Source organism: Psammomys obesus, unplaced genomic scaffold (genome assembly GCF_907164565.1).
Source record: "Psammomys obesus unplaced genomic scaffold, mPsaObe1.curated_primary_1811, whole genome shotgun sequence".
NCBI classification, from domain to species: Eukaryota; Metazoa; Chordata; class Mammalia; order Rodentia; family Muridae; genus Psammomys; species Psammomys obesus.
In genome coordinates this window covers 340498-367339 of record NW_026590598.1, presented here as the reverse complement: position 1 = coordinate 367339, position 26842 = coordinate 340498, and the positions used below count along the sequence as shown (strand labels likewise).

Genomic DNA, 26842 nt, shown 5'->3' with positions numbered 1-26842 from the left:
GATGCAGGGAGTTCTGAAGAGACTTGGCAATCTGTGACCAGTTGGTAAAAGAGAAGGGCTCCTCTTTGTGAGGACTAGGGAAAGGGGATAGGGTGAAAAGATGGAGGGTGGATGGGACCAGGAAGGGACTACAATTGAAATGTAAAGTGAATAAATAAAAATCTTCTAAAGTACTAAAGAAAAAAATCTGGGCTGGGAGACACTCAGTCTAGGACTTGCATACCAAGTGTGAAGACCTCAGCTTGATCTCCAAGTCCTCATAGAAAGTCAGGTATAGCTGGGTACAGTGGTGCAGGTCTTTAATTCCAGCACCCAGGAGGCAGGGACAGGCAGATGGTGGTGAGCTGGAGGGCTACATGTCAATTTCTAGGCCAGACTCTATCTGAAAATATAGGGTATGATAGGATGCTTTTACCTCTTATAACCTCAGTTCTGGGGAGATACAGGTGCATCCTTAAGCTCCTTGGCTAGCCAACTGTTGTATAGCCCTTTCCTCCAATATTCCAAGGACAATGGAAGACTATACTAGATTTTTTTTTTTCTGTGACAAAAATATATGATACCAACAAGTTGAAGGATGAAACATTTATTTGGCTCCTGGATTTGGAGTCTTCTGTTCATGTTTGTTGCCTCTGTTGTTTCTGGGCCAGTTCGGGGCAGAGCATCATTGTGGAAGGGCATGGAGGAGCTTTTCGCCTCACAGTAGCCAGGAGCACACAACAAGAGGAAAAAGGATCAGGATAAGTTGTACCTTTCAGAGTCAGACCTTAGGTGACCTGCTTCCTTTAACTAGGCCCCATTTTATACTTCAGGTATGAAGCCACTGATAATTTGCTTTGTTATGAACCCTCAGAACTGAATTCTTGTCACCCCAGAACCTTTTGGGGGGATGTTTTATATTCAAACTATAGCAAAGATGGTGTAAAGTAGCTTTTATGATTATATACAAATGATCCTGCTTACTAAGGATATTGTTATTATGATGATGTTTTTGTTGTTGTGTGACTCTTCAATGGTCTGAGTGAAGCTCCTAAGGAGGACTTTCTGTAGAGAGCAGGTTCTCTCTTCAGCTTTAGAGGAAAGAAATGAACCATATTCTTCTTCCCCAAAAGAGATTTCTGCTGTTAAATATTTCCCACAGTTTTGATTCATCTGCATTTTCATATTCTTCTAATAGGTGAGAAGTTTTGGAGACAAAAAAAAAAATTGATTGTCAGTCATTTTGCTTGGACAAGAGGTTTCTGGGTCAGGCATGTCTGAGAAATTTCCTGTTGTTAAATTTGAGTGTCTCAAAGGACAATTCAGTTTAATGAAGTGGGTCAGCCTCACATGAAATGTCATCTTGTCTTCCCTAAACATTGACACCAGGAAGAAGCACTCCATTGAGATTTTGTTCTTAGGCTCACACCACAGAGCAATCTTTGGATGTGGTTTTCCCCTCTCCAGTTTTCACATTGAAATTTGGTCCCCCGTGTGACAACATGGCAAGGTGGGCCCTGGCAGGGAATTAGAGAGGAAAGAATAGCTTTGTTGTAGGAATGGTTTCCAGCTCTCCTGAAAACAGCAAGTTGCTGCAGAGTGGGCCTTTGTAATGCAATTTTTGCCCCTTTCACAGGCACATGTTCATTTGCCCTTCCACTTTTCATTGTGTGTGAAGGAGCATGAGACTCTGGTCAGAAGCTCCTAAATGCTGTCAACATTCTTTTGGACTTCCAATCCATTCTCTAGGAGAGAAAACTTAAGTCACCCAGTGTCAGTCATTCTATGACAGTGACAAGAATGACAGATGCTAAGAGGTTCTGCACTCCATCTGAGAAACAGACTCAGTATGCCATCGAGCTTGGGAAATGTAATGACACCTAGGACATGAGATTATTAGATGTCTACTAATTGGGCAATGGCCATGGAGTCCTGTTACTTGGGAGGCAGGGCTTGGGGACACTGTTACATCAAAATCTTGTCTTTCATTTTGAGTAAGCTGGGGAGAGTCTGGGACATCTGAGTTGAGGTGCAATATGATTTCAATTTTGTTTGCAAGGATCATCCTGACACTTGCTTTGAACATGAACCACAGGGGTTGTGGTAGAAAAGGGAAAAATTGAAAAGGTTAAGAAGTTCACTACAGATGACAGTGGCTTGGAGCAGGGTGTACCAGGAGAGGTAGGAAGAATCAGACAGCTTCTGAAATTTTATTGACCCTTTGATGAGACCCGTGCATGGGGGAGGATTCCTGGAACAAAGGGCAAAGCATCACTGTTTAAAACAAAACAAAGGAGATGGTTTGATGGTATGTGTGAGGTGAGTGTCATTTATATGGAAAGTTTTGGACTCTGGTGCCCACAGGCAGTATTTTATAAACATTTGAAGCATAGTCATGAGTCTGTTGAGTGTAATTCACATATGCCCCTTCGAAAGCATCTTTGCCCTTGTACCGCTTAGTTATTTTTGTCAACTTGACACAAATTAGAGACACCTGGGAAGAGGGAACTTCAAATGGGGAATTCCATCCATCAGAATAGCCTTTGGGCATGCCTGTGGGACACTTTCTTGATTAATTATTGATGTGAGAAGACACAGCCCTCTAGTGGTGGTGTCACCCTGGGCAGGTGGTCCTGGCTTGTATAAGAAAGCAGGTTGAACAAGCTATGGAAAGTAACCCAGTAAGCAATGTTCCTTCATGCTTCAGTTCCTGCCTCCATCCTGCTTTGAATTCCTGCCCTGGTTTCCCTCAATGATGAACTGAAAAATGTAAGCTGAAATGAACCCTTTCCTCCCCAAGTTGCTTTTGATCTTGATGTATGTAACAATAGAAAGTAAACTAGGACAGCTATTACAATAGCAAACATTAGTATTGCCCACAAATACTTCTTCGTCCCTTGAAATCAGGGCATCCAATCTCCAAAAACCTCTGATCTTTCTGTTCTTACAGATTACTGGAAGCATCTGAAATTTTTTAGCTCTTTTCTGGGGGAGGAATAATCATTCATTTTGAGTATATGGCCACTGACAAAATTCCCATAGTTCATTGTATAACCCTACACCCATGATTATATGGACAGCACTAACTGGACAAGGGAGTTATTTTAAAATAAAGACTAAAGACCCGATGTTTGGATGGGACAGATTAAGGAGACATGGGGCCAATTAGAAGGGGAAATGGGGGTATATAGGATCATATGTCACTGTATGAAAATATGAAGCATAAAATTATATCAATGTGATATAAAATACCACATGGAATTTTTCACATTGTTTTTTGTGCTTGATAATTTAATCATTCCAGCATCAGTGAATGAAAAGACTGTTCTTTCCTCTTGAGAGCCTTTGCCAAAAATCAATTGGCCTTCAACTTGTAGATATAATCTCTTCTGTTGAATTGACCTGTGTTTTGTCTTTCAGCTAACGATGCATACTTTTAATAACTATATATTTTGGTTGGTCCTGAAAGCAAGTGGCATAGCTCCTTTTAATTTTGGTGGAAACTTTGCTTTTAGCCTTCTGTGTCCTTCATGTTTCCACATAGCTGGGACTATGTTGAAATATGTCAGGCACATAGGCCACAGAATTTTAGAAGAATTCATTCTTGGGTTGCTAATAGTGTTCCTCCCTAGTTCCTGCTTTGCATTTTCTTATACTTTAAAATTAACTTGTCAGTTTCTAGGAAAAAGTCAGCTAGGCTTTTAATTTGAATCATGTTGAAACTAGAGACTTTTTTTAGGAATAATTGACTCTTAGCAATACTGTCCTGTGAGAAAGGAATATATTTTTATTTATCTAAGTCCTCAATTATTTGTAGCAGTGTTTTATAGTGTTAAGTGCATGTCATACTGTTAGATTCATCTCTGAGTATTTATATTTTTCAGATCCTTATAAATGCTGCGGCTTTTCAATTTAAACTTGCAATTGTGTATTGTTAGCTTATAGGAATACAATCTCACTCAACCTTGCTAGACTCAATTTTTAGATACAGAGGTTTTCTTTTTGTGTATTTCCTCTGATTTTATTGTAGACTAACATGCCTTTATGATAAAGAGAACATTTTTTTTCCTTGAATCTATATCTTTTATTTCTTTTTGTTTTTTTTTTTTCCTCTTACACTGGCTTGAATCTCTAGTTCACTGTCAAATAGAAGTTAGGGAAGTTTGTTGTTGAATTTTGTCTCTCCTTGAAATCTGAATATGACCAGGGCTTAGCATTTGAAATAAGTAACAAGAATAGACATCTGTGTCTTTCCACTCCTACAGGGAAACATTTCACCCATTACTAGTAGTTATGAAATAGATTGAACATAAATACCTTTTAAAAAATCAAATTGAAGTTTTCTTTCATTCTTGGGCTTCTGAGAGGTTTTGAATAAAATAGATGTATATTGGGTTTGGTTGAGTTATTTATGTAGCTCCATTGAGATGATCACATGGTTCCCTCCTTTTTATTGTACTAGTAAGGAGAAGTTGATTCATTTGATTAACTAATTAATAAACTACTTGATCCTGTTCTCTTTTAATTGCTGTATTCAAAATTAGTGAATGTGTTTCAATATAGTACCTAATTAATTTTGAGTAATTTCTATCCCATACTTTCAGATTCATTGATTTTCTTCTATTTCTTCATCTTGTGCATGTTTTCATCTCAGACAATACATATTTAATTTGTGGAAATTCAGTTTTTTTTATCATTCTCCCTATTGCATAGACATTTTACTTTATTTACTTGAATATATAGTGTGGATTAGTAATATTCATACTGTGTGTTTTAAGTCTCTGTTCTATTAATTTAACCATCTATATTGTTTTTCAATCTGCTGCTATTGATTACTTTTCTAGTTATGGACTGTATTTTCCTGCTTTTTTATATGCACTGTAATTTTTGATTAGATGGCAAGTATTCTAATTTTAATAAAATATTTTATTGCTTCTTTGAGTGTTTCAGATATACATAGAATGTATTTCAATCATATTTACCCCATTTCTTTCCTCCAACAACCGTTTCCAGATTTCCATCATGTCCCTTCCAACAGTATGTCTTTTTGTTTTATTTTTCCTAAAAAAACTACTGAGCACAGTTAGTGCGTGAGTGCGGGGTCATCTATCTGTGTACGGTCAACCTTCCAGGGAACACACCCTTAAAGGAGACCGACTCCCCTCCCTCAGGTTCCCTCACATGACAATAGCTCCAAAGCAAGGGCTGGGAACTGTGTCTCCCTTGTCTATACTACAATGCTAACTGGCTTTATCCTGTGCAGACCTTGTGTAGACCCATGGCTGCCAAGAGGTCATGAGTACTGCAGTATACTCATGTCCAGAAGTCAGTTTCACCTCAGCCTTCCCCAGAGTCCTTGGACTGATTATCTTTCCACAGCTTCTTCCATGAACACATTGTAATTTTCTGTTAAGTGACACCGGGTTCCCTTTAGTTTCTTTAAATACCCCCTCCCCCAGACACATTTTCTCTTGGGTATTTTGATCTCTTTCGACTGGCTTTGGACCTTTCTTTGACAGGTATATCTCTTAGGTCTGTCTAATTAGACCTGTAATTTAGGATTGCTATACCTCTTTCTTTTAGATGGTCTTTTCCTAGACTGAAGTGGTTTTTTCATACACACGTGCTGATCAAACAGAACTCTCTCCAGATTTCTTAAGTAGCCTTCCTGTGACTTGCTATGTGCTCTTCTGCCTTATCGCTAACTGCATAAGTGTCCCAGATTCTTGACGCCTCAGCCTTTTCTTCAGTTTCACATACTCTCCCGCTCAAAGCAGCCAAGCTCCACTTCATTGGCTCTTCTGTGGAGCACCACTGCCCAGCTGTTTCTGATGCTCAGTGTCTGACAACTGTTGTTTCATTTATGTTGCATTTTTATGTAGCTGATTCAGGTGCGGGTAGATTCAGTTTACATGAATACACATGGGCAGAATTCATACTCATAGTCACCAGCCTACACTTTCCCAGTGTGCTTTTGTTATCATGAAACCCTGACCAAAAACAATTCGGGAGGAAAGGCATTGTTTGGTTTCCGAATCACAGTTTATTACTGAAGGAAGTCGAGGCAGGAACTCAAGACCTAGAGGCAAGAACTAAATCAGAGGCCATGGAGGAGGGCTGTCTACTGGCTTGCTTTCCACGGCTTGTTTTTTTACACAATTCAGGACCGTCTGCCCAGTAATAGCACTGCCCGTGGTTGACTGAGCCCTCCCATATCACTCATTAAGCAAGAAAACGCCCCAGAGATATGCCCACAGGAGGCAATGCCTCAGCTGAGGTTCTCTCCTACCTCATCCCAGATGACTCAAGTTTGTATCAAGTTGACAAAAGCTGACCTTTACACGCATCTTCATACTTGTGCCTACACCTTTGGATCTGTTCAAATGTAAGGACTTTACTATGTTGAACTCAAAGCTACAACCTTCAGAACTATACTAAGGTAAAGCTCTGGGCCACGAAGACTAATTTTTGAATCATCTTTGGAAGAATTTATGTAATATTTCAGGACTTTTAAATTATAAATGCAATTAATATTTATAATTTTCTATCAACTCCTCAGGGATAAAAAAAGAAACATGCAGTGTTAATGTGAAACATAAGGTCTTATTTTCCTAGTGGTTGGAAGAGTTATGCACAAATACAAGGAAATTTCAATATTCCTCTGAGACAACCAAATAGGTATTGCAAACAAAATAACTAAAATGGCTTGTAACGAGCAAGCAAATGAGTGCTGTGAAGGGTCAGCTGCTATCATATTTATTTTCCTGTTTGAATACCTGCCTGGGGAGCACAGTGCAAATGAAGGGACCCAACCAGCTTTTAAAATTTTAATGACAGAATGAAAAGCGTTGGCTTTGTGCTGTAGAGATACTTCCTTAGGTCATGACTTTAAATATTGAAATAATTGAGGTTCACGCTGTGTGGGTGTGCCTAAGGTTATGAAGAATTCCCTCTAATTCCCTGTTTCTTTCCATCACCTCGTGGCTCTCCCTCTCCTGACCTCTGTTTGTTTAATGAGTGCCTCCCTGGCCTGATACACAGTGCTAGCAAGCCAGCAGAGTACAAGACACACACTTTGCCCTTGAGGAACTGGTCCATTCTAACTCTAGCCTCCATGGAATGATGAACTAGCCCCTGTACTCTCCTTCTGGTGCTGTGTGTGCATGGGAGGAGGCAATGAATTCACAGCATTAGTGAAAGTGAATCACAGTTCTGGACTGTATCATAGAGGGCCTTATGGATTTCAGATCTGAGCTAATTGAACTTGGTCAGTACAACTCTTGAGATTTCTTTTCTGGGCTCATTTCTACATTGCTCTGCTGGGAATAGAGAGTGGCAGGAAAGGTCTCCTCTCTGCCTGGAACTGCAGAATCCTATTACTTGAAGGGCTTCCTATTCAGATTCAGTCCTGAGGTGTTGGACTTTGGAGACTCTGGATTTGTCCCTGCCTTCCAAATGCCAGGTTAAATTATTTTTAGCCTGTTCCTGAAGTTATTTTAGTGCTTTTAAAACTTGGGTCCAGACGTTTACATTTCTGATGCAACTTAGAGCGTACCTCAGCAATATTGTGTCCATAAAAGTGAAGGCACAGTTAGGGATGGCTACAGCTCTGTTTAGAATTGCTGTGACCATTTGAAAGGCTTCTGAATCCATTTGGAATAAAGGGAAAATGCATGGGTAGGAATGAGTGAAATGGTAGAATTAAGAAAATTCCAGGTTTGTGGGAATGGGAAGCTGACAGGAGCTCAAGGCAGAAGAGGGGAAAAGAGAAAAAAAAAAGAGTGACAAAGGACATAGAGAAACAACAGGAAAGAAGAAAATAAAAATAGGAGACTGAAAAGAAGAGAGCTGACCAGGAGATGCACAAATCTCTTGGCCACATAAAACTCTCCACAATCCACCTGGTAGCCAGATGGATGGCTACTGAGTGTCCCCAGTGAATGCTGAGCATATGTGAGGCTCAACGGAGGGAAAATGTTCACATTGAGTTCATAATCAAATGCAACGAGGACATTTAAGATAAAATGAAGATAATAGGATATAAGAATAATTCGGCATTCAGAGATGACAGAGCCCCTCCTTGGACATCCTTTTGGTACACCAGCAGATCTTCAACAGGGTTCAGAGACTAAAGCATGGAACCTGGGGACAGTTGTCCTGCGTGGTGGCCATATCCAGATGTTGCTTTTTAAGAAATGACCCGAGCTGAGTATTATAAGCTAACTGACTCTCTGGGCCAGCGTATGGGTATGTGATGTGACAGAGGGCTTGGGGCTGGGGTAAGGCTATAACTCTGAGAGCTATTTCCTGGGCAGTTCAGTGGAGGGGAACAGGCAGAGTACTGCTTTGTAGTAGCAGAGGCAATTTGTTTCACATCGACAAATGAAGACAGCTGTACTCTATTTCCAACAATGGCCTACTTTATTTAGGAGTAGAATGGTTACCTAGTCTTGGCAGGAAGTCAAGGAGATGTATCAGAGATGAGGAACAGGACAAAGTTAAATGCAGATTGGGGTGGTCTATTCTGGGTTCCTTTAGGGGCTTGGTGGAGCCTGCAGGAGCAATGAGGTGGTAAAAGAGAAAAAGGAGAATTTTTTGGCATGGGGTCTGGGCTAAAGCAGGTCTATGCTTGATTTAAAAGACTGTTGATATCTGTATCTTTTGAGCTGGAAGGATAGGAGCCTTGTTTTAAAACTGTGCTAGTTACATTGTCTTCCATTAAATTAAACCTATGTATTATATTAATGTTTAAAAGGATTTTTAAAATCACATTGACAGATATCATTCAAAGAAATAAAATATTTTTGCTTAAGTTACACAGCTAAAGAGGAGTAAAAGCTAGGAATGGAGGCCAAAGCCATCTGGTCTCAGATCCTACACACTTGCTACACTACAATGACATAAATAACAAGGGCATGCCAAACGTTAATATACCGTGAATCACCTGGGGGTTCTTTTTATGATACAGATTCTTATTAGATAGGCCTAGGTCTGCGATTCTGTATTTCCACTAAGTTCCCATCATATGCTGATACTATTGGTCCCATGGACCACATTTTGGGAAGTAAGGAAATCATCTGCAATTTTTCACTTCCTACATAAAATAGGGAGACTCATGCTCACCTCGTCAGTTTGTAGGGAGCAAGTAAGGAGATAGGGTCTGTCTCAGGTCAGAATAACTTCTCAGAAGTTGTTCTACCCAGTTATCATCACTCCAGAAAATGTACCAGCACCCAGGTGGTGACATTCTTTTGACCTCTCCTCTTCACCAGGGTGTCTTTATCTTTCTAGAGAGTGTAGCGTGCATTCCTGAAGCCTTATTTGCTTCAGTGAGACAAATTCTTTTATGACAATTTTATAGAATTCTCCTTGTATTTCCTCAACTTCTTAAGGCAGTCTTGTTCCTGAAATTTCTCTACTATCATTAACTTCAAACTACTGATGCCGTGGCTCTTCAGGGGGAAATAACTTTACAATTCCCCTAGAGATGGAATAATGCTGGTATCACACAGATGTTTGATAGATCTAGGTCTTTTGGAGGAATAAAAATAATGTGATTGCATAGCCTAATATGAGTTTAGCAATTTATATAAATGTTTAATATTTTCCCCTGGTATTAGAAAGTTCTGAAATTTTACTGAGATTTTAAAGATCTGACAAAAGAATATTTATATGTGAGTTTTGCATCCAACTTGTCAAAATGCATATCCTTCTTATTTTAATTACCATTTGAAAGCACCTCCTTTCTTTGTTATGTCCCCTTCTTTGTTATGCATCTTGGCACGAGAAAGATGTCTGCAGTGACTTTCTCTGGTTTCACCAAAATATTTCGAAGAAGCATGAAAAGGTACAGAGAGTAATATAAAAAAAAATACTCACATTCTTTCCTTTCCAATTTTGTAATGTTGGAAGCCTCAGATTTTCAGGAACTGACCGTGAAACATACGATGGGAAACTGCTTTGCATACTGTTACAGACCCTGCTGGATCCCATGTTATTCTGCCTGTTCATAACTGTACTGGCAGAAAAGCAAAGGCTGCCTTCTTGAGGGCCTGGGAATTTGTGTGCTCACCTTAGCAAGGCTCTGAGGTGTTTTAGGAGGTTTCAACGCAGGATGATTAGGAGGCTGGGAGTAGTATCTACAGCCAGGTGTAGGGTTGCACACTAGTCATTACCCACTTTGACAGACCAGGGACCGGCAGGCAGTGAGCTGAAGGCAGTTTGGGCTACAGTTACCAGTTTGTGATGTGTAGTAAGACCCAGTTTCAAAAACACAAGGACTGCATTTGTAGCAAAGTGTTAAAACACTGCCCTAGCTTACTGGAGGCCTTGAGTCTCATACTCAGCATTTCAATATGTACATGTGTGTATATATAGTATATGTGCCTATGACTCTCTCAGAATATATAAATAATTATATATATATATATATATATATATATATATATATATATTTATGTATGTATGTATGTATTCAAACTGCAGAAAGCAAGGCCCTAAGGATGATGATTTGCCGTTAGGTTGAATCTTTTCACGGCACAGAAAGGTGACAGAAAGGTACTTTCTGAGCTAGATATTTTTAGGATTGTACAAACCTCAGAATCTGTCTAGGTAAAACTCCCATTTCCACAATCAGAATGGAGTCGCAATGCTTCCCTAACACTGACTGAAGTAGGAAGAGAACACAAGTTGAATCAGACCAAGCAAGATGTATCTCTGGCTCAGGGTATAGGTTCACCTTCCACTGCCATGGAGCTGAAAGTGGGAGAAAAACATAGAGTGCAACGAAGCGAGCTTGGAGGGAGAGGGAGAATCTTTCAGGCAGATGGAAGATTTGCTATTTCATTCTATTCCCCAGTGTCAACCACTCCCGAAACAGGTGCATATGCTTCACACCTAGATTTTTATGACATACTATGCGGATGAGGATGTGTGTGTGTGCGTGCACATGTGCCTGCACGTGTGTGCATGGGTGTGCAGTGCGTGAATGTGTGTGTATGAGTGTGTTTTCATATAGCCCTATTTTCTGTGTTTTAAACTGCATTGTATTTATCTGTGGTAATGATATGCATCATGATGCAATACAGTGGACTTAGTCTGTCAATTTTTATAGCCACGTAGAAGCCCATAGAAGCCCCATTGCTTCCTTGATTCTCTCTCTCACTCTTTTTCCCTGAAGAGCACATCAGAGGCCTGAATGGAAGTAAGAAAAGGTATCTGACTCTGAGAGATACTATTTTGTCTCCAGCTTATCCTGTTGAAGTTATTATCATTTTCATTCTCCTCATAGTGAGTGACAAAGAGCACTTTAAAAGCTACTCTTAGCCTCCATATCAATTGTTCATCACCTTATTTTTTTGGAAGGGGGGATAGAAGCTTCTTTTGAAAGTCCAGTAGAGCCTGTGGGATGTCTCTGCAGGGAGATGCACACAGCACTCATATATAGCACTTTCTTGTGAAATGGCAAACTCCTGTGAAGACAGCCATACACCGCAGCTGAAGACACGCATTTCCCGGGAGCAGAGGCAATCAGCTCTCATTCTCTTCCATCATGTGCTCCATGAGAAGGACAATTTTGCTTTCAATCAGTGAATTAAGTATGTGCCTCCTGAGAAAATGTGAGGATTGCCTTTTCTTTAGAATATTTCTAACTTTCCCATGCTCTTAACCCTTTGCAAATGAAATAGAGATTTATGGAGTTCCTTAATAATTTATTTGACTTAAAATGCATATTTTTTAAGCATCACTATACATTCTTGCAGTATCTTGAATAATTTTATTATTCAGTGCATGAAGCAATTTCTTACACTTTATTTTACCCATAGACATTTTTCTGTAAATATGTTGCAAGGCACAAAAAAGTCTTATTTTGCTTCCAATGACTGGTAAGAAGAATTTCATAACTGTGTTAACTGGGAACCTGTTCTTCTGTACTTATTGTGATACGCTTTTAATCAAATCATAACTGTGTACTTCTCCCATTGAAAATAGAAAGAGGTCTATTGGTATTTTCCTTCTCATTCTCTGTAACTTCTATCAATAAGCATTTCAGATTTGAAATTTTAACTGTTTCTAAAGATTATCAATTTGTAGACACCTCAGTCCAGTGGATATATTGCTTAAAAATATAAGGATAGAATTCATTAGCTTGTAGGAGAAGGTAACAAAAAATCATGGGGATATTTTTGAAAGAAAATATGAAGTCAGTGTTTATCTTCTGCCTCTGTGATATGGAGATGAGTCGTGAACACAAACAGGATTTGATCAAGCGGAAGAAGCTGTGTGTGCTTCTCCTGAATCCTCTTAAAGTAGTACTAATAACAGTAAAGTTGGGAAAAAGGAAATCAAATGAAGCAAAATAAGCTGTAGTAATAAAGTAATTACTCAGCTTTAACTGGGCACACAGCTAGGACATATGCGGAGCAGTTTGCAACACAGATGTATGCCTCAAAATAAAACACTAGGGTCAAAAGCCAAGCAATTTAAATCCCATACAAAAGGTTTAGTAATATGTTTTTATAAAAGATTAGCCTGGATAACACTTTCAAAATGAGAAAGTCCCGCTAAATAGCGGAATATAGCACACGTTAAAGTATTTTTAACTAAAAGCTATCAAGAGTAATAACTATGAGGCCCAACATAAGATAAATGAAAACTCTCAAGTTTTTCTTTTACTGAATTGGTCAAATTGTAGAAACCATGGAATTTTGTTTCCATGAATATCTTGGGGAATATGAAATTTGGGATCAAGCCTAAGGACCAGTCATATGTGGTATCTAATGAAAGATTCGCACATATAATTAGAAGAATGCCCTCTATATCAGAGTTGATAAGAAACATCAATGAAATAGGGGTCAAGACATATGGAAGATAGAATAACAATATTTAGTATAGTTTTGAGAAAAGAATAAGCATTAGAATATTAACTGGTAAGTGATGTTATGGCTTATTACTCTTTCATATTATTGAATAAATCTACCAAGATCTAGGCTCAAGAACAGATTAATCAGGGTCCACATGGAGGCACTTCATAGAGTGACAGTATAGGACATTAAAGATATAGAAAAATCTAGACTCTATTCAGAGAGACAAGACCATTTACAAATGGCTTTAGTATCTGTATATGGTAAACTGATATCTCATATGGAGAATTGTCTCCTGTAGTGTTGCTGACCTGGCAGAAATAAATATGTTGTAAAGAGGCACTTTAGCTATTAGACTGTTAAAAGAAAGGGTCCCAAGAAATTGTAATTTTCCCGGTAATCTTATACTAGGAGAAGAAAAACTTGAGCCTGCCTGAGTACAAACTCTTTCCTTAGGAAAGCACTTTATAGCCTATGACAAGAATAGGTCTACAGTTGGTAGGGCCGCACCCTCACAAAGACTAATTAGATGTGCATATTCCCAGCCCTTTATTTAAACTTTAACCTCACTTCAGGACCCTGAAGATAGACTGGAGGTGGTCACTGTGCTTCCTTGTCCACGTTTCCAGTGTGGCCATATTGAGTAAATCCTTCCCCCTTACTATTAATTTGACTACTCTGATTAGCTTATTGAGAATGGGTGTCCAAACCTGCCTCTTGGAACATGGACTGGGACTTCACATTGGTAAAGCCAGATTACGAAAGGATCAGTGTTGTGCAGCTTACACACAGTTACCCAACACGTACAAGACTAGGCTACATGTCACCTAGGCTCTAGCGTGACAAAGGCTATTTGTGGCAAGAAAGGAGGAATAGCATGGGAAACCATCCAACTAAGATGAAGACATCATTTTACTTCTTAGTTCGATGGAAGACACAGTGAATTCATTTCCTTATTCATATTCAATGCACAAAATGCTTATGCATATTTCAAAGTGAGGCTTATAAATTACAGTATAAAAAAATTAAAGTATTTTTTTATCCTGGGTAATCTACTGAGCATCATATCATACACTGCTTTTGTTTCTCTCTTTTCTTCACTAGTTTAATGACATTCCATGGTGGCGCATACACATTGTCCCAGTGCTTCCGTTTATTAGCAGTTCCCTTTGAATGAATGCTTAGCTGGGACCAAGGGAAGTTCGCTCCCCAAGCTGCTCATTTCAATGGACTACTTGTACTTCTCTCTACGGGAAGTCTAGATTTTTGGGTCTCTTACATTGGTATAGAGGCATATACTCGACTAGGAGTGAACATATTCCTATGATCACTTCTGTGATAATTACAAAATCCAGCAGGACGAGGAGGACAGGAGTAGATCCTGGCATGGAGCTGCTGGACAGACTGCTCTCATCTGTGTTCAGAATTAGGGCATGGTTAGGAGTCAGCCTTTTCGGTTATATGCAAGTAACTGAGAAAATTTGCTTGAGTGGACTCCTAGATCTAGATTGCAGGTATCTCTAGACTGGACAAAATGATAGTCCAGAAGCACAGGGAGTAAGCTAAGAGTCTATTAGCAGGCAGGACCCATGTGACCCATGGCAAGCAGTATCAGAACTGTGCCAGGGGAGACAAGAAGATATACCAAGTTTCAGCAGATCCCCACTGAGGGAAGGCATATGGAAGCAAATAGGTTGCCATAGAGCTGTGCCAAGTATTCAGTGAGTCCTGGGCAGGTAGAATGGAAGAGGAAGAGTTAACAAATCAGGGCAGATTGGGCAAATGTTGAGTCCCCATCATCGCCTGTATCACAGTGTACCTTAACTATTCACTATAGTGCGCTCTCTCTCTCTCTCTCTCTCTCTCTCTCTCTCTCTCTCTCTCACACACACACACACACACAGCAACATTCTAAGACAGACCTTAAATGCTTGTTTTAGTATCTTATCCCTGAAAATGTTATGCTCTTATTTAAATGATTTTGAAATCCCAACCACTGACTTCCTGCCTGGTGTCTCAATTTGTACTATCACAGGGTCTCAAAACTAGAATGGATCATCTGCAAAAAGGATGGCTTAAAGATTATTTTTAAATACAACTATTTTAGTTAAAATGTTGACTTGGAGCCTAGCTTTGATGTAGTAATGTCTTAGAGATCATGAGCCTGGGGTGTCCTCAGTCTGGCTGCCCCTCTGCTGGAACACTGGCTGAATATTCGTTACTGTGTCTTTGTAGTTCAGTTTTACGCCCAGCTATGCAGTCTTGCATTGTCCTTTCTGGCCCCTGGCCCTCTGTTTGTTCCTCTCTAATCCTATGCCCATAAAGCAACCAGACGTTTTCATAAAGGCCATTCTTATTGTAAGCGCATTTGTACCTAAAAACATCAAGCTCCTTACTACCCCTGGGTTTCTGTGCCGTTGCTGTTGTCTGAAGTGGGATGGATGGACCCTGACTTTCCCATCTGCTTCTCTCCACTGATGCTTGCACGTAGGGCAGTTTATCTTTTACAGTACCGGTTTTCCAGTTATACTTTCTTTGTAACACACACACACACACACACACACACACACACACACACACACACACCATATGTGTACATCCGTGTGCATGCACACATGCACGCCCGCAGCCACCATTTTATTTATGTTCATTCTTAGGCTTAGTTTAAAGTTTATATCATATAGAGGCATTCCTAGGAGAGATCTCTCTACAGGTAGCTCCTTTTTAAATTTCTATGCTTGAGGGTGCAATTACATACTAATTAGATTCCCTTCATAGCATACTCACCGTTGTTTTTTTGAGCATGACATCAATAGATACATGCAAAACACCTAGTGTATTCAAGATCTAGCACGATAGGTATTTCTGATCCCTGACATACCAGTATGTTCCATGGTAAAGCGTTATATTTGATATCTACTATACCTTGGTGCTTACTGCAGACCAGACCTTAGAGGGAATGTTGAATAATCCTGTTGCACCTAAGGGATGATAAGATTTTTCTTTGTAAATAAGCAACTAACGAAATGTGTAGCCTGGGCCTAATCATTTGACCCCTTCAGCATTAGCTGTTTGAGATTTTGGCCTAGATGCCTCATGGTGACTTTTTTATTCATGAGGGTATAAGCATGAATCTGATTATTTCTTCAGGAAATCAGTGACCCCGAAATCCTGGATCTGGTCCACAGTGCTCTCGGCAGGATGACCGTGGTCCGGCAAATCTTCCCATCTGCAAAGGACAACCAGAAATGCATGAGGAATAACCACCGCATCTCTTCCCTGCTTTGTGATCCGCAGGAAGGCTACCTCCAGATGCTGCAGGTCAGTGCGTGGTATCTCCCCAATGCAGGGCTCTCACCGTACCCTTGGCCTGAGGCAAGGCAACAGACTGGACCTGTTTCACTCTAGCTGAATACTGTTACCCACCCACTTTAATGACTAAAAGGCTGTCATTTGCTGAAATGGAAACCAGTTGATTGGACACAAGTGTGGTAGGTAATTATTCTGACACCAGCAGGCTGGGCCTGCTTGCTCAGAGGGTACCTCTGGTATTTTAATAATAATAAATACTTCTGGTATTTACTATTAAATATTAAAATTATTAAATATTTAATAATAAATACCTCTGGTATTTATGCTTGGGGTAGGGGAGATTGCTCTCTTTTAGGCCTCTACGCTGAGTGCCTTGTGGCAAGGCTAGGATGAGACTTTCTTTGGGTTTTTCTTTGTAAGAAGTCACTTATACAGACACCAGACTTTTCAAACAGTTGACAGAGCTCTGGCACATCTGCTAAGTGCTAGGCCAGCCAGAATGCTGCAGGAGCTCCACTGAACAGAAAGGCCAGAGAACAGGTTTAGGGCGTGGCCACTTACTGTACCCCTTCTTAGATGAAAGCTGACAATGTTGGTGTGACAACTCCAGTCACTGTGTCAGTGTGTGTATGACCTTCATCTTCTGGCAATGTGCCCTTGGCAAAGTAAAAAGGAATTGCCTGGGATACAAACTGTTTCCTTTGTAGATCTTTGAGACCAACAGGGGAACATCCACTGGCTTCCTTGAATCCACACCAACATTTGTAATATGTGATGCACAAGACACTTGATGATGTTTAATGAAGGCCACGTGACAAAAGAAAGTGTCTCCAACTGGGTTTGTGGAAATTGCCTATGTAACTTGGCACATGCAGCATACTCCCCCCCCAGCATTTGAAATCAGTCCCACCCTCTTTCCCCAGACAGGAATGAAGAATATAAACCAGAGTTCAGATCAGGGCTGGCTGTATCCGCCCCATGAATCAGATACTTAGGACCTTTGGTGTCACCATATCAGAAGACCGTCGCAATAGAGCAGGAACCACAGGAATATTAGGTGGGCTGAAGATACATATATTTAGTGAAGGCATCGAATTCACTCTCTAATCTTATGTTATCAGAAGAAGGAGAAAGCTTATCTCATAGATGTTACGCTTGAGAAACTTGTTCTCAGTGGGAAGGAAACATAGATGACACTGATGACAGCTGGAACACCTATCCTCCCGTGGTGCTTTCTGTGCCACAAAGCACATTGGCTAAATTGGCAAGATAGGCTAAGGTTTTTCTGAGGTGGTAAGGATTTGATTGAGAAATGGAACATTGGTCTTGACATAGCCATGAACTAGAGACTTTGGACTATGGGTTAGAAAGGCTTGTGGTATAATTTTGTTTTGTTTTCTTTTCCCTGAGGAATGGAAGAGTCCCTCTCAGGCAACACTGTCTAGACCATTCTCCCTCTCTAAGTGGATGTATAGAAAGCTGAACAAAGGACAAGGCAGCATGAGAGTCCCCACACTGTTCAGGAGAGGACAATCCTTTTTCTTACTGGGCCTGAGCCTGTGGATGATCTCCCAGGTTCCTTCTCCCTTGGTCTAGTTTATCTTGCTTCAGTCACTGCTGTCCTTGCTCCTTCCCTGTGTCCTATCCCTCTCTTCACTCTCCATTTCTCATTAAGTGAAATCACTTTAGTTTTCCCCAAAGGAGGGTTACTTTCTTTTTATTTGTGTGAGATTATTTGTTTTATTTTGCGGGGTATATTATTTTATTTTTATTTTTTTAATTTTTATTATTAATTACAGTTTAATCACTTTTAATCCCAGATGTAGCCCCCTTCCCCATCCCTTCCCAATCCCACCCTTTCTCCCTCTTCTTCTCCTATGCCCCTCCCCCAGTCAAATGATAGGGTAGGTCCTCCTCCCCTTCCATCTGACCCTAGTCTATCATCATCTCATCAGGACTGGCTTCTTTGTCTTCCTCTGTGGACTGGTAATGCTGCTCCCCCCCTCAGGTGGAGGCAATCAAAGAGCCATGAGATGTCAGAGATGGTCTCTGTTTCTATTTTTGGGGAACTCTCTTGGACACTGAGCTGCCATTGTTACTTCTGTGAAGGGGTTCTAAGTTATCTCCATGCATGGTCCTGGGCTGGAGTATCAGTGTCAGAAAAGAACCCTGTGACCAGATTTTTTGGTTCTGTTGTTCTCTCCTTGTGGAGCTCCTGTTCCTTCCAGGTCTTTCTATCTCCCCCTTCTTTCATAAGATTCCCTGCACTTTGCAAAAAGTTTGGCTATAAATCTCAGCATATGTTTTGATACCCTGCTGGGTAGAATCTTTCAGAGGCCCTCTGTGATAGGCTTCTGTCCTGTTCCCTGTTTGCTCCCTCTTCTGATGTCCATCTTGTTTGCCTTTCTGTATGAAGACTGGGCTTCTTATTGGGTCCTCTTTCTTGATTAGCTTCCTTAGGTGTACAGGTTTTAGTATGCTTATCCTATCTTCTAGGTCTAGTACCCACCTATTAGTGATTATATACCATGTGTGTCTTTCTGCTTCTGGGATACCTCACTAAGAATGATAATTTCTAGATCCCACCATTTGCCTGCAAATTTCATGATTTCTTTGTTCTTAATAGCTGAGTATTATTCCATTGTGTACATGTACCACAATTTCTGTATTCATTCCTCAACTGAGGGGCATCTGGGTTGTTTTCAGCTTCTGGCTATTACAAATAAAGCTGCTACTACAAACATGGTTGAGCAAATGTCCTTGTTGTATAATTGAGCATCTTTTGGATATATGCCTAGGAGTGGTATAGCTGGATCTTGAGGTAGAAAGAGGTAGATCTTGTCCGAGAAAGTTCCAGATTGATTTCCAAAGTGCTTGTACAAGGTTACATTCCCACCAGCAATGGAGGAGGGTTCCCCTTTCTTCACAACCTCTCTAGCATGTGTTGCCACTTGAGTTTTTTATCTTAGCCATTCTGATGGGTGTAAGGTGAAATCTCAGGGTCATTTTGATTTGCATCTCCCTGATGACTAAGGACGTTGAGCATTTCTTTAAGTGTTTCTCTGCCATTTGATGTTGGAGGGTCACTTTCAATTGTACATACATGGGCTGTACAAGATGGGGCAGAGGGGAAGCCTGCAGTTCTTGTCAAACTCCACGGTGATGTTTCTCACTATGGACTGACATCTGCAAGGAGTCACCCTGTCTCTATCACTTTGGACCTGTTGGGTGTGAAGGATCTCCTCTCTGGAACAGAACAAGGGAGTCTATGTGGCTGAGGGGAAGTTCCACTGATGGAACTTCAGGAAGTGGCATGCGCCGAGCATGTAACAAGCGCTCTGAGTCACACTCTTCAGGACCCCCTTCCTGTCACTGTTCTGTCTGGGACACACGTACCAAAGAAGGAGGAAAGCTAAAGAACAAAGCATAGGGACCTGTTCATGGCAGTTGCATCACCACAACACCACCACCAGCAGCAGCAACAGCATCACCAGAACCACCACCATCACCACAACCACCACCAGCAACAGTACCACCATCACTGACAACACCACGACATTAACCAGACTGCCTGTCTGCCTGTATCCCGGGAATTATAGCCACCATTTAGTCAATTGACATTTATCTTTTATTCTTTGTCTCTGTTTCTTGCATTGTCAATCTAAGACATGAAAATCTGCTACCCTAGAGAATCGTCGTGAACATTGGAAACCATTTAGAACAAGGCTGGGCTGTTAAGAATACCATTGGTTGGGAGCAGTGTAGGGAATCTTATGAGAGAAGGGGGAGACAGAAAGACCTGGAGGGGACACAAGGAAGCTCCACAGGAGACCAACAGAATCAAAAAAATCTGGGCACAGGGGTCTTTGCATAGACTTATGCTCCAACCAAGGACCATGCATGGAGATAACATAGAACCCCTGCTCAGATGTAGCTCATGGCAGCTCAGATTCTAAGTGGGTACCCTAGTAAGGTGAGCAGAGCCTGTCTCAGACATGAACTCAGTGGCTGACTCTTTGATCACTTCCCCCCTTGCGGGGGGGGGGGAGAGCTGTCTTACCAGGCCACATAGGAAGACAATGCAGCCACTCCTGATGAGTCCTGATAAGGCTAGGGTCAAGAAGGGGAGGAGGACCTCACCTATCAGTGGACTAGGGGAGGGGCATAGGGAGAAAAGCAAGTGATAAGGTGGGTTTGGAAGAGGTCTCCAGCTGGGCTACAAAGTGAATAAACTGTAATAAAAAAAAGAATACCATCAGATGATATGTCAGTATAATCAAAGTTTCCGCAGAAAGGCTGAACATGCCTGCATACGTGTTTTGACAGGTGAAAACCTTACCCTGAATAGGAGAGCAGTTCCTACCCCTCCACCCTCTGTCACAAGCTTTATGCTTCTCACTGTCTCCATAACTTATTCAGCCTCTCAGTCACAACTGTCTTGTCTGAAGAGGACAGGCCATGTTTTTATCTGTTTAGCTCTTCATGAAGGACCCTGTTCACAAAGACCATTAATAAGAATATATGAGATAACTCTGCTGATAATATAGGACTTGAAACCCAAGTTAAATGGTCTCTAGAAGCCTCTTTATATAGACATAAGTAAAGCACTTTATTAAAGAAATCTCTTCTCTCTCCGTCTATTGTATCTACATCCTTCCTTGGTGCTAAGATGGGAGGGGAGAACAGATTTATTTACTCTCCTGCCCAACACTTGGGAAGCTTGTAGATTCATCTCATTTAGAAGCTATTCTCTTCAAGTTTCCTCAGAAACTATTACCACTTCTTTCTTTCCTAATGACAGTGTAGAAGACAAACTAATTTCTACTAGCCTCTAGCCGTGAAATTTATCGAAAAGACTTGAACATGCTTAGAACAACCAACTCACGAAAAAAAAATTGCTGTCATGGATTATTAACTTTGTCTTGATGAAATTAATGAAAATCCCCATGGAAATGGAGCTACTAAGTCCATCCTAGTTTCTTCCCCAGATGGCTGCCTGTGGGATGATGATTCTAGCTTAGGCATTGTCAAAGCACAAGGCATTTTTGCAAGGTCATTCATCTCCAGGCTTCTCTATCATTGTGAACTGATCTCAAAGAGTCTGTCTTCCTGTATTTAGCCCTATGGTCAGGGATTTGTGTTCTGAGAAGCCAACCAAGTACTATTTGCAAATCAATCTGGCTGCTATTTAGTACAGAGAAAGTCCTTTGGATGAAAAATACTTAGATAAGTGGCTTCCAGTGGTTTCAGAATGCATCGCATTTGCCTGTGTGTGGTTGTTTAGTTGTCTCTACAAAGAACTGTCTGATTTGGGTGTTTCTTGTTTTTGTTTTCTTGACAAGTTAGTTTAGGGCTTGTCTGACTCAACCAGTAATAAAAGTGATAACCAGTTCCTCAGAACCCTGAGAATTTGCTAAGATTTCCCAGGCAACCTTGCTCAGAAAAGACTTGCTATTTTATTCTGTCATTGGAAATGCCTCTCCCAGTGACTGCAACTTGTAATTGAACTAACAGAAGCACCATCACATTACCACCCCATCTATTCAAATGTGTTTCAAAGGCTGTGGCCGGAAATGCTATGAACTGCAGTGCCTGGTCACTGTGCTTATCTAAGCTGTGGGATCCGATGTTGTTGGACCAGTGTTGTCGTGAAATGTTCTCAAGATTGGAACTTTTGCATCTTTGTGCATTTAAAAAATGTTAAATGGCCCAACAGAATCTCCCCTCCCCTTGGTGTTCAATTTGCTAAAGAAAAATCGCGGACCTGCTAGTCCACATTTCCTGGAAGCTTCCTGCTCTTTTTGCTGGTGATAGGTCTTTGTCAGTCTGGTAAGAGTAGCTTTTCCTTTGGAGCATCCCCTAGGCTTCTGTTACTAGCTACTTCAGATTTCATGTCACTTCCAGTGCTTTAGTTAGTGGTAAAGACTCCAATTGGCACTTTAACAAGGAGAGTGTAGAAGGCTGCATGAGTCAGGTGAAGAGCTGGTCTCTGTGGGTACAGCTGCTTGCTACTTAGGCTGCAGGTGTCCACATGTGCATTTGTAGTTGGGAGAGGCTTGTATGGAGACAGATGCTCTTCCACATTCTCCCTTCTGATTCAGTGGTGAGCAGAGCCTCCTACAACCCCTTTACCCTCAGCCACCATCTGCTCCATCCTCTGGCCTGGCCACACTGCCCTCTCAAGACAGGTGGGCTAGCAGCAGTTTGGCACAGAGGCTTTGCCTGGGGATAGATTGTTCGTGCTGGGGCATCTGGATGTCAAATTGTCCTCCCAGCTGGACCCTCTGTCCACTGCTTATCTGACATTGCTGGCAAACCAGAGCCTGTCTGCAGATTTGGTCAGAGGTCAGTGCCTGCTGTTTGTCTCTATGATGTCTCCCCAAACAGCCCACTTTGCTTGATTAATGATAGAGGGAAGAGCATGCTGAGCTCTTTAGAAGCCTGGAGGAAATGTGGCCATTCTTAATGAAAATCTTGCATTTCTAGCTCCGGATTGTGAGGATAATGGACTGGTGAGAGATTTCTGCTGGCCTGTGTGGCTCTGACCTTGGCCTGCCATTCATCTTCCTTTCCCTTCAAGAATGATTCTTACCCTGATAATGCAGTGTGCAACTATCCCCTGGCTCCTAGAGCATGACGGGGACACAGCTGGCGTACCCTAATAAGTCTTGACTGGAATCTCAGACTTACTGGAGAAGAGAAGCACCAGGAGGCAGACAGTCTGGCTGCACAATGTGGCACGCACGTTATCCTGACCTATTCAGGCCCCTCCTTTCCTGGCCAGAGGAGGTGGCAGAGGATTCAGCCTGCTGCCATCCAGATGGACTGTCAAGGCTCTCCTGAGTTTCTCAGTGCATTTTAGGGAAACACTTATGTGACATGACCTGGGGTCCTAATCCTTTCTGTAGTAAGTAAACAGGCTGCCTACACCTTGTTGGTGTGTAAGTAGGAAATATGTCCTCTTCTGGTTCCATTAGTGCAACAAACCTATATCTGTGCAAGCTACTTGTGGTTTCGATGATGTTTTCCTATAAAATTCCTGTGTTGAAACCTAATTCCTAACATGTATTTGGACGGAGGGCCATTGGAAACAAATTTGGCTGTCTGGGAAGAACCCTCATAAGTGGAACTAGAACCCTCCATAAATAGGACTGAAGTTCTCCACTTCCTGAATTAGGACACAAGCAGAAGGATACTATGAACCAGCAAATAGACCTCCATGAAATGCTGGCCCTGACAGCACCTTGATTCAGGATTTCAGTCTCTGAAAGTGTGAAGAGTCTGTGATATTCTGATATAGCAGTTCCATCTAAGATGGCTTTGGAGTTCACCATAGTGTCTCATCAGGTAGAGTGAGTGACTTCTTCATTGTTTCAATGTCATCCAATGTTTATTACTTCTAAATATTGTTTCTTTTGCCCCACTGCTCTTGTTTTTCTTCATCAAGCTGGACTTCTTATCTTTCCTTTATTTTTCCCTCTGGTCATACTCTTTAAGTAAATTCTTATTTTCACATGAAGATCAATTTAACAATATTTCCGTGGCCTTTTTTCCTGCTGACACAGGTATGTTCCCAAATTAAGCCTAGCTACTAATGTATTGGGAATTCTCTGCTAATGCTTAAGAAAAAATGGCATCGATTTCTCCATTCTTGGGCTTTAGTTAACTTCATGTAATTGGTCTTTGATTCTCCAGTGGTCAAGCAGGTCCTCTTGGGTTTTTCAAGAGCTATAGTACTATAGAGATCATGGCTGAGTTCTTTTATCTGCTGCCTAGAGATGTTTCGTACATTTATAGAGGCTAGCCACCTGGAGCTCCTGTACCTTCCCCAACGTAGCCTTTATGTATCATCACTCAACTCTAAAAGAGGCATCCTCTATGTAAATAGCTTCCCTTCTCTTTAATTTCTAAGAGTAGGTTTAGAATGACCTATTAGATTTTTCTTAAAACAGAGAAATCTTTTAAGGTAGCTGTGTGTAATGCTTAAGTTAGACATTTCACAAATGTTCTCACACACACCTTAAAGTTATTTATATTCTTATTAGAGAGAACGTCATATGCAAAGACCCAGGGGCCTGGAAAAATAATGGCTGATGCATGGGGTGAAATCGATGGGGAATCTACCAGGACACAACCCTTGGAGATGCCATGTGATAGGATGTTTGTAAAGGGTTAAGTGTGCAGGGTGGAACAGGAAGGCCTGGAACTGAAGCAAGGTGACTAATATCTACCATCTCCTAAGGAAGAAATTAAGGTGCCTGAACCATACTATGGCAGTGGAGAATGTAGTCAGGACATTTGGGGAGCTTCTTCAAAATCATACCCACTGAGCCCAGGGAGGAGAAGGGTCTGTGCAGCAGAGTACAGAACATGGTGCTTCCTACAGGTATTGACTAGCTGGTGACTCTTGTCTCCCCAGATTCCTCATACCTGTGGCATTCTTGTTGAAGGGCCCCTGTGCCCAAGGCTCTCATATCTGAGTTGAATCAGGAGTGTGCTATGATGCTTCTCTCTCAGAAATCTGGCTCAGAAAACTATAGAGCATTCTATAGAGTTCTCTACCTTCAACCATATGCTCTGGGCCTTCCCTTACAAGTCCATTTATGAAATATTAGGCACAGAGAAGTGGCCTTTACTTCAAAGGATGGCTTAGGGAATTTAGCCCTGACAAGCCTGGCTTAAGCCTTGGTATCAGGCAGGTAAGACTGTGATGCCAGGACTAAGCCAGGGACATGTCAACAGGTCCAAGTGAGCAGACACAGGTAAAGATACTACTCAGTGCTGATCTTTGCCTAGTCTCCTGTCCTATAAGCTACAGAAGTCAGCTATAACCCCCATGTGCCTTGGAAAGCATCTATGACCAGTACGCCTTGAGGAAGAAGATGGTGCTGGCAAACAGAAGGTATTTTTTCATGGTCCTCATCCCCATAATCTGTGTAACACATCCCTGCTGTCTCCCAGCTATTGAGGATACCATGGGCATGATCTTAGTTAATTTGAGTTGAAATTAGGAGTCTACCTAAGTACTTCACTTGCCTTTTCTACTCTTTTCTGTGTCTGTTTCCTCTAAGAATGAAAAAACATATAAAGATCTTAAAAGGAGCCTATACACACAGGGCTATTCCCATCTTCATTTCATGGAGGAACAACTAGGAATGTGACATTGTACCTCTCCAGGGGTCCTGATCACTTTGTGCTTTATTGTCATGAAGAGAGATCTATGAACACCACATGTATGTGTTTGATGTCACTCCGCAAATGAGTAGGACTAAAGATTTCATTCTGTGAAGCTTCCTGCTCATTTAGAAATGAGCACCAGGCTCCCCGAAAGACTGTGGACCTTTGCCTCATTATGTCTTTTCTAGGTTCCCAACTGTGCTTACTATGGCATCTCTGATTTGGTTTTAGATGTGTGTGTGTGTGTGTGTGTGTGTGTGTGTGTGTGTGTGTGTGTGTCAACCATGTCCTTGGCTGAGATGCTGTAACCCCTCTGGTTCCCAAATTTGCTCCCCATCTGAAATGCTCTATTGGTTCCTGTTGCTTTGTGCTACAGTGTCCCTAGATCATCCAGATCTGTCTCTGGATCTATTCAAGCATAAGTACAAAGGGTCTGTCTAATGCAGTATATGCTGTGCGTGTTTTCCCTCAGCTGATGAAATTTCTGTCATGCTTTTCTTTGGTTGGAGGGAAGGAGACATGAGCTCCATCAAGCCACACCCCTCTTCTCTGATAGTGGACTATAGCTCTAGCCTGAGCTATTTTTGGTGCTTTATTTCCTTGGAGTGAGTGTTCTTGTAGCTAGGAGTCTCTTTCCTCCCAACCTTTACTTGGAATATTTAACACTGACATATACATCTACTCACATGCCTTGAGGAAAGATTTCTCTTTATTTATCAGGATCTGGAGAGCACCCTGAGTGTAGATTACCTTTCTACCATCTGCTTTTGTTATGTTTGTACAAAACCTAGTACTTCTTAACATAACCAGACTATGAGGGCAGGGTCTTCCATGATTTCTGAATCCACTACATGAAACCACCATTGAATTCTGAAAAAGCAGATTGCCTAAAGGTATACAGACAAATGTTGAAATGTTAGTTTATGTCCAAGGCTGGGCATCTGCCCAGGTGCAAGACCTAAGTTAAGAGAAAATGTAAGCATAAGTTAAGTGGGTACAAACTGCTGTAAGAAGGGAGATCAAGAAGTCATTTTCAGTAGGTTCTAAATGAGAAACAAATGAAGGAGGTTACCTCCCAAAAGTGGAAGCAGCAAATCTTTTTTTCTTGATGCTTTATATTTAGATGAAGTATTAATATGTACATTTTAATAAAAAAAGACTCATCAATTCATCTGTTAGACAATGTCCACACATTCCCATTCCTCCCACCCATATTGTCTATCCATCTACCCAACCATCCTTCCATCCATCCATCCATTTGTCCATCCATCCATCCATCCATTCATAAATCCATCCATTCCACTCATCACCATCCATTTCAGCTGTCCATCACTCTATCCATCTATGCATCCATTTATTATTCATCATCTACCCACCTAGCACTTATCTACCACCTCATCCATCTACCTACCCATCTACCTATTCATCCATCTATTTATCCACCTACTCCTGTCTGTCTGTCTGTCTATCTATCTATCTATCTATCTATCTATCTATCTATCTATCTATCT

The 26842-nt window shown here is 41.2% G+C and overlaps 1 protein-coding gene across 2 annotated transcripts in view; it reads left to right on the top strand.

Annotated features, from left to right (window-relative positions):
* The window catches only part of Grid1 (glutamate ionotropic receptor delta type subunit 1), a 735469-nt gene that overhangs the window by 444980 nt on the left and 263647 nt on the right, over window positions 1-26842 (top strand). For both annotated transcript variants that reach the window (XM_055607998.1, XM_055607999.1), the window contains exon 6: window positions 15993-16163. In XM_055607998.1, the coding sequence (XP_055463973.1) occupies window positions 15993-16163 (171 nt within the window). The remainder of the gene's footprint in view (window positions 1-15992; window positions 16164-26842) is intronic.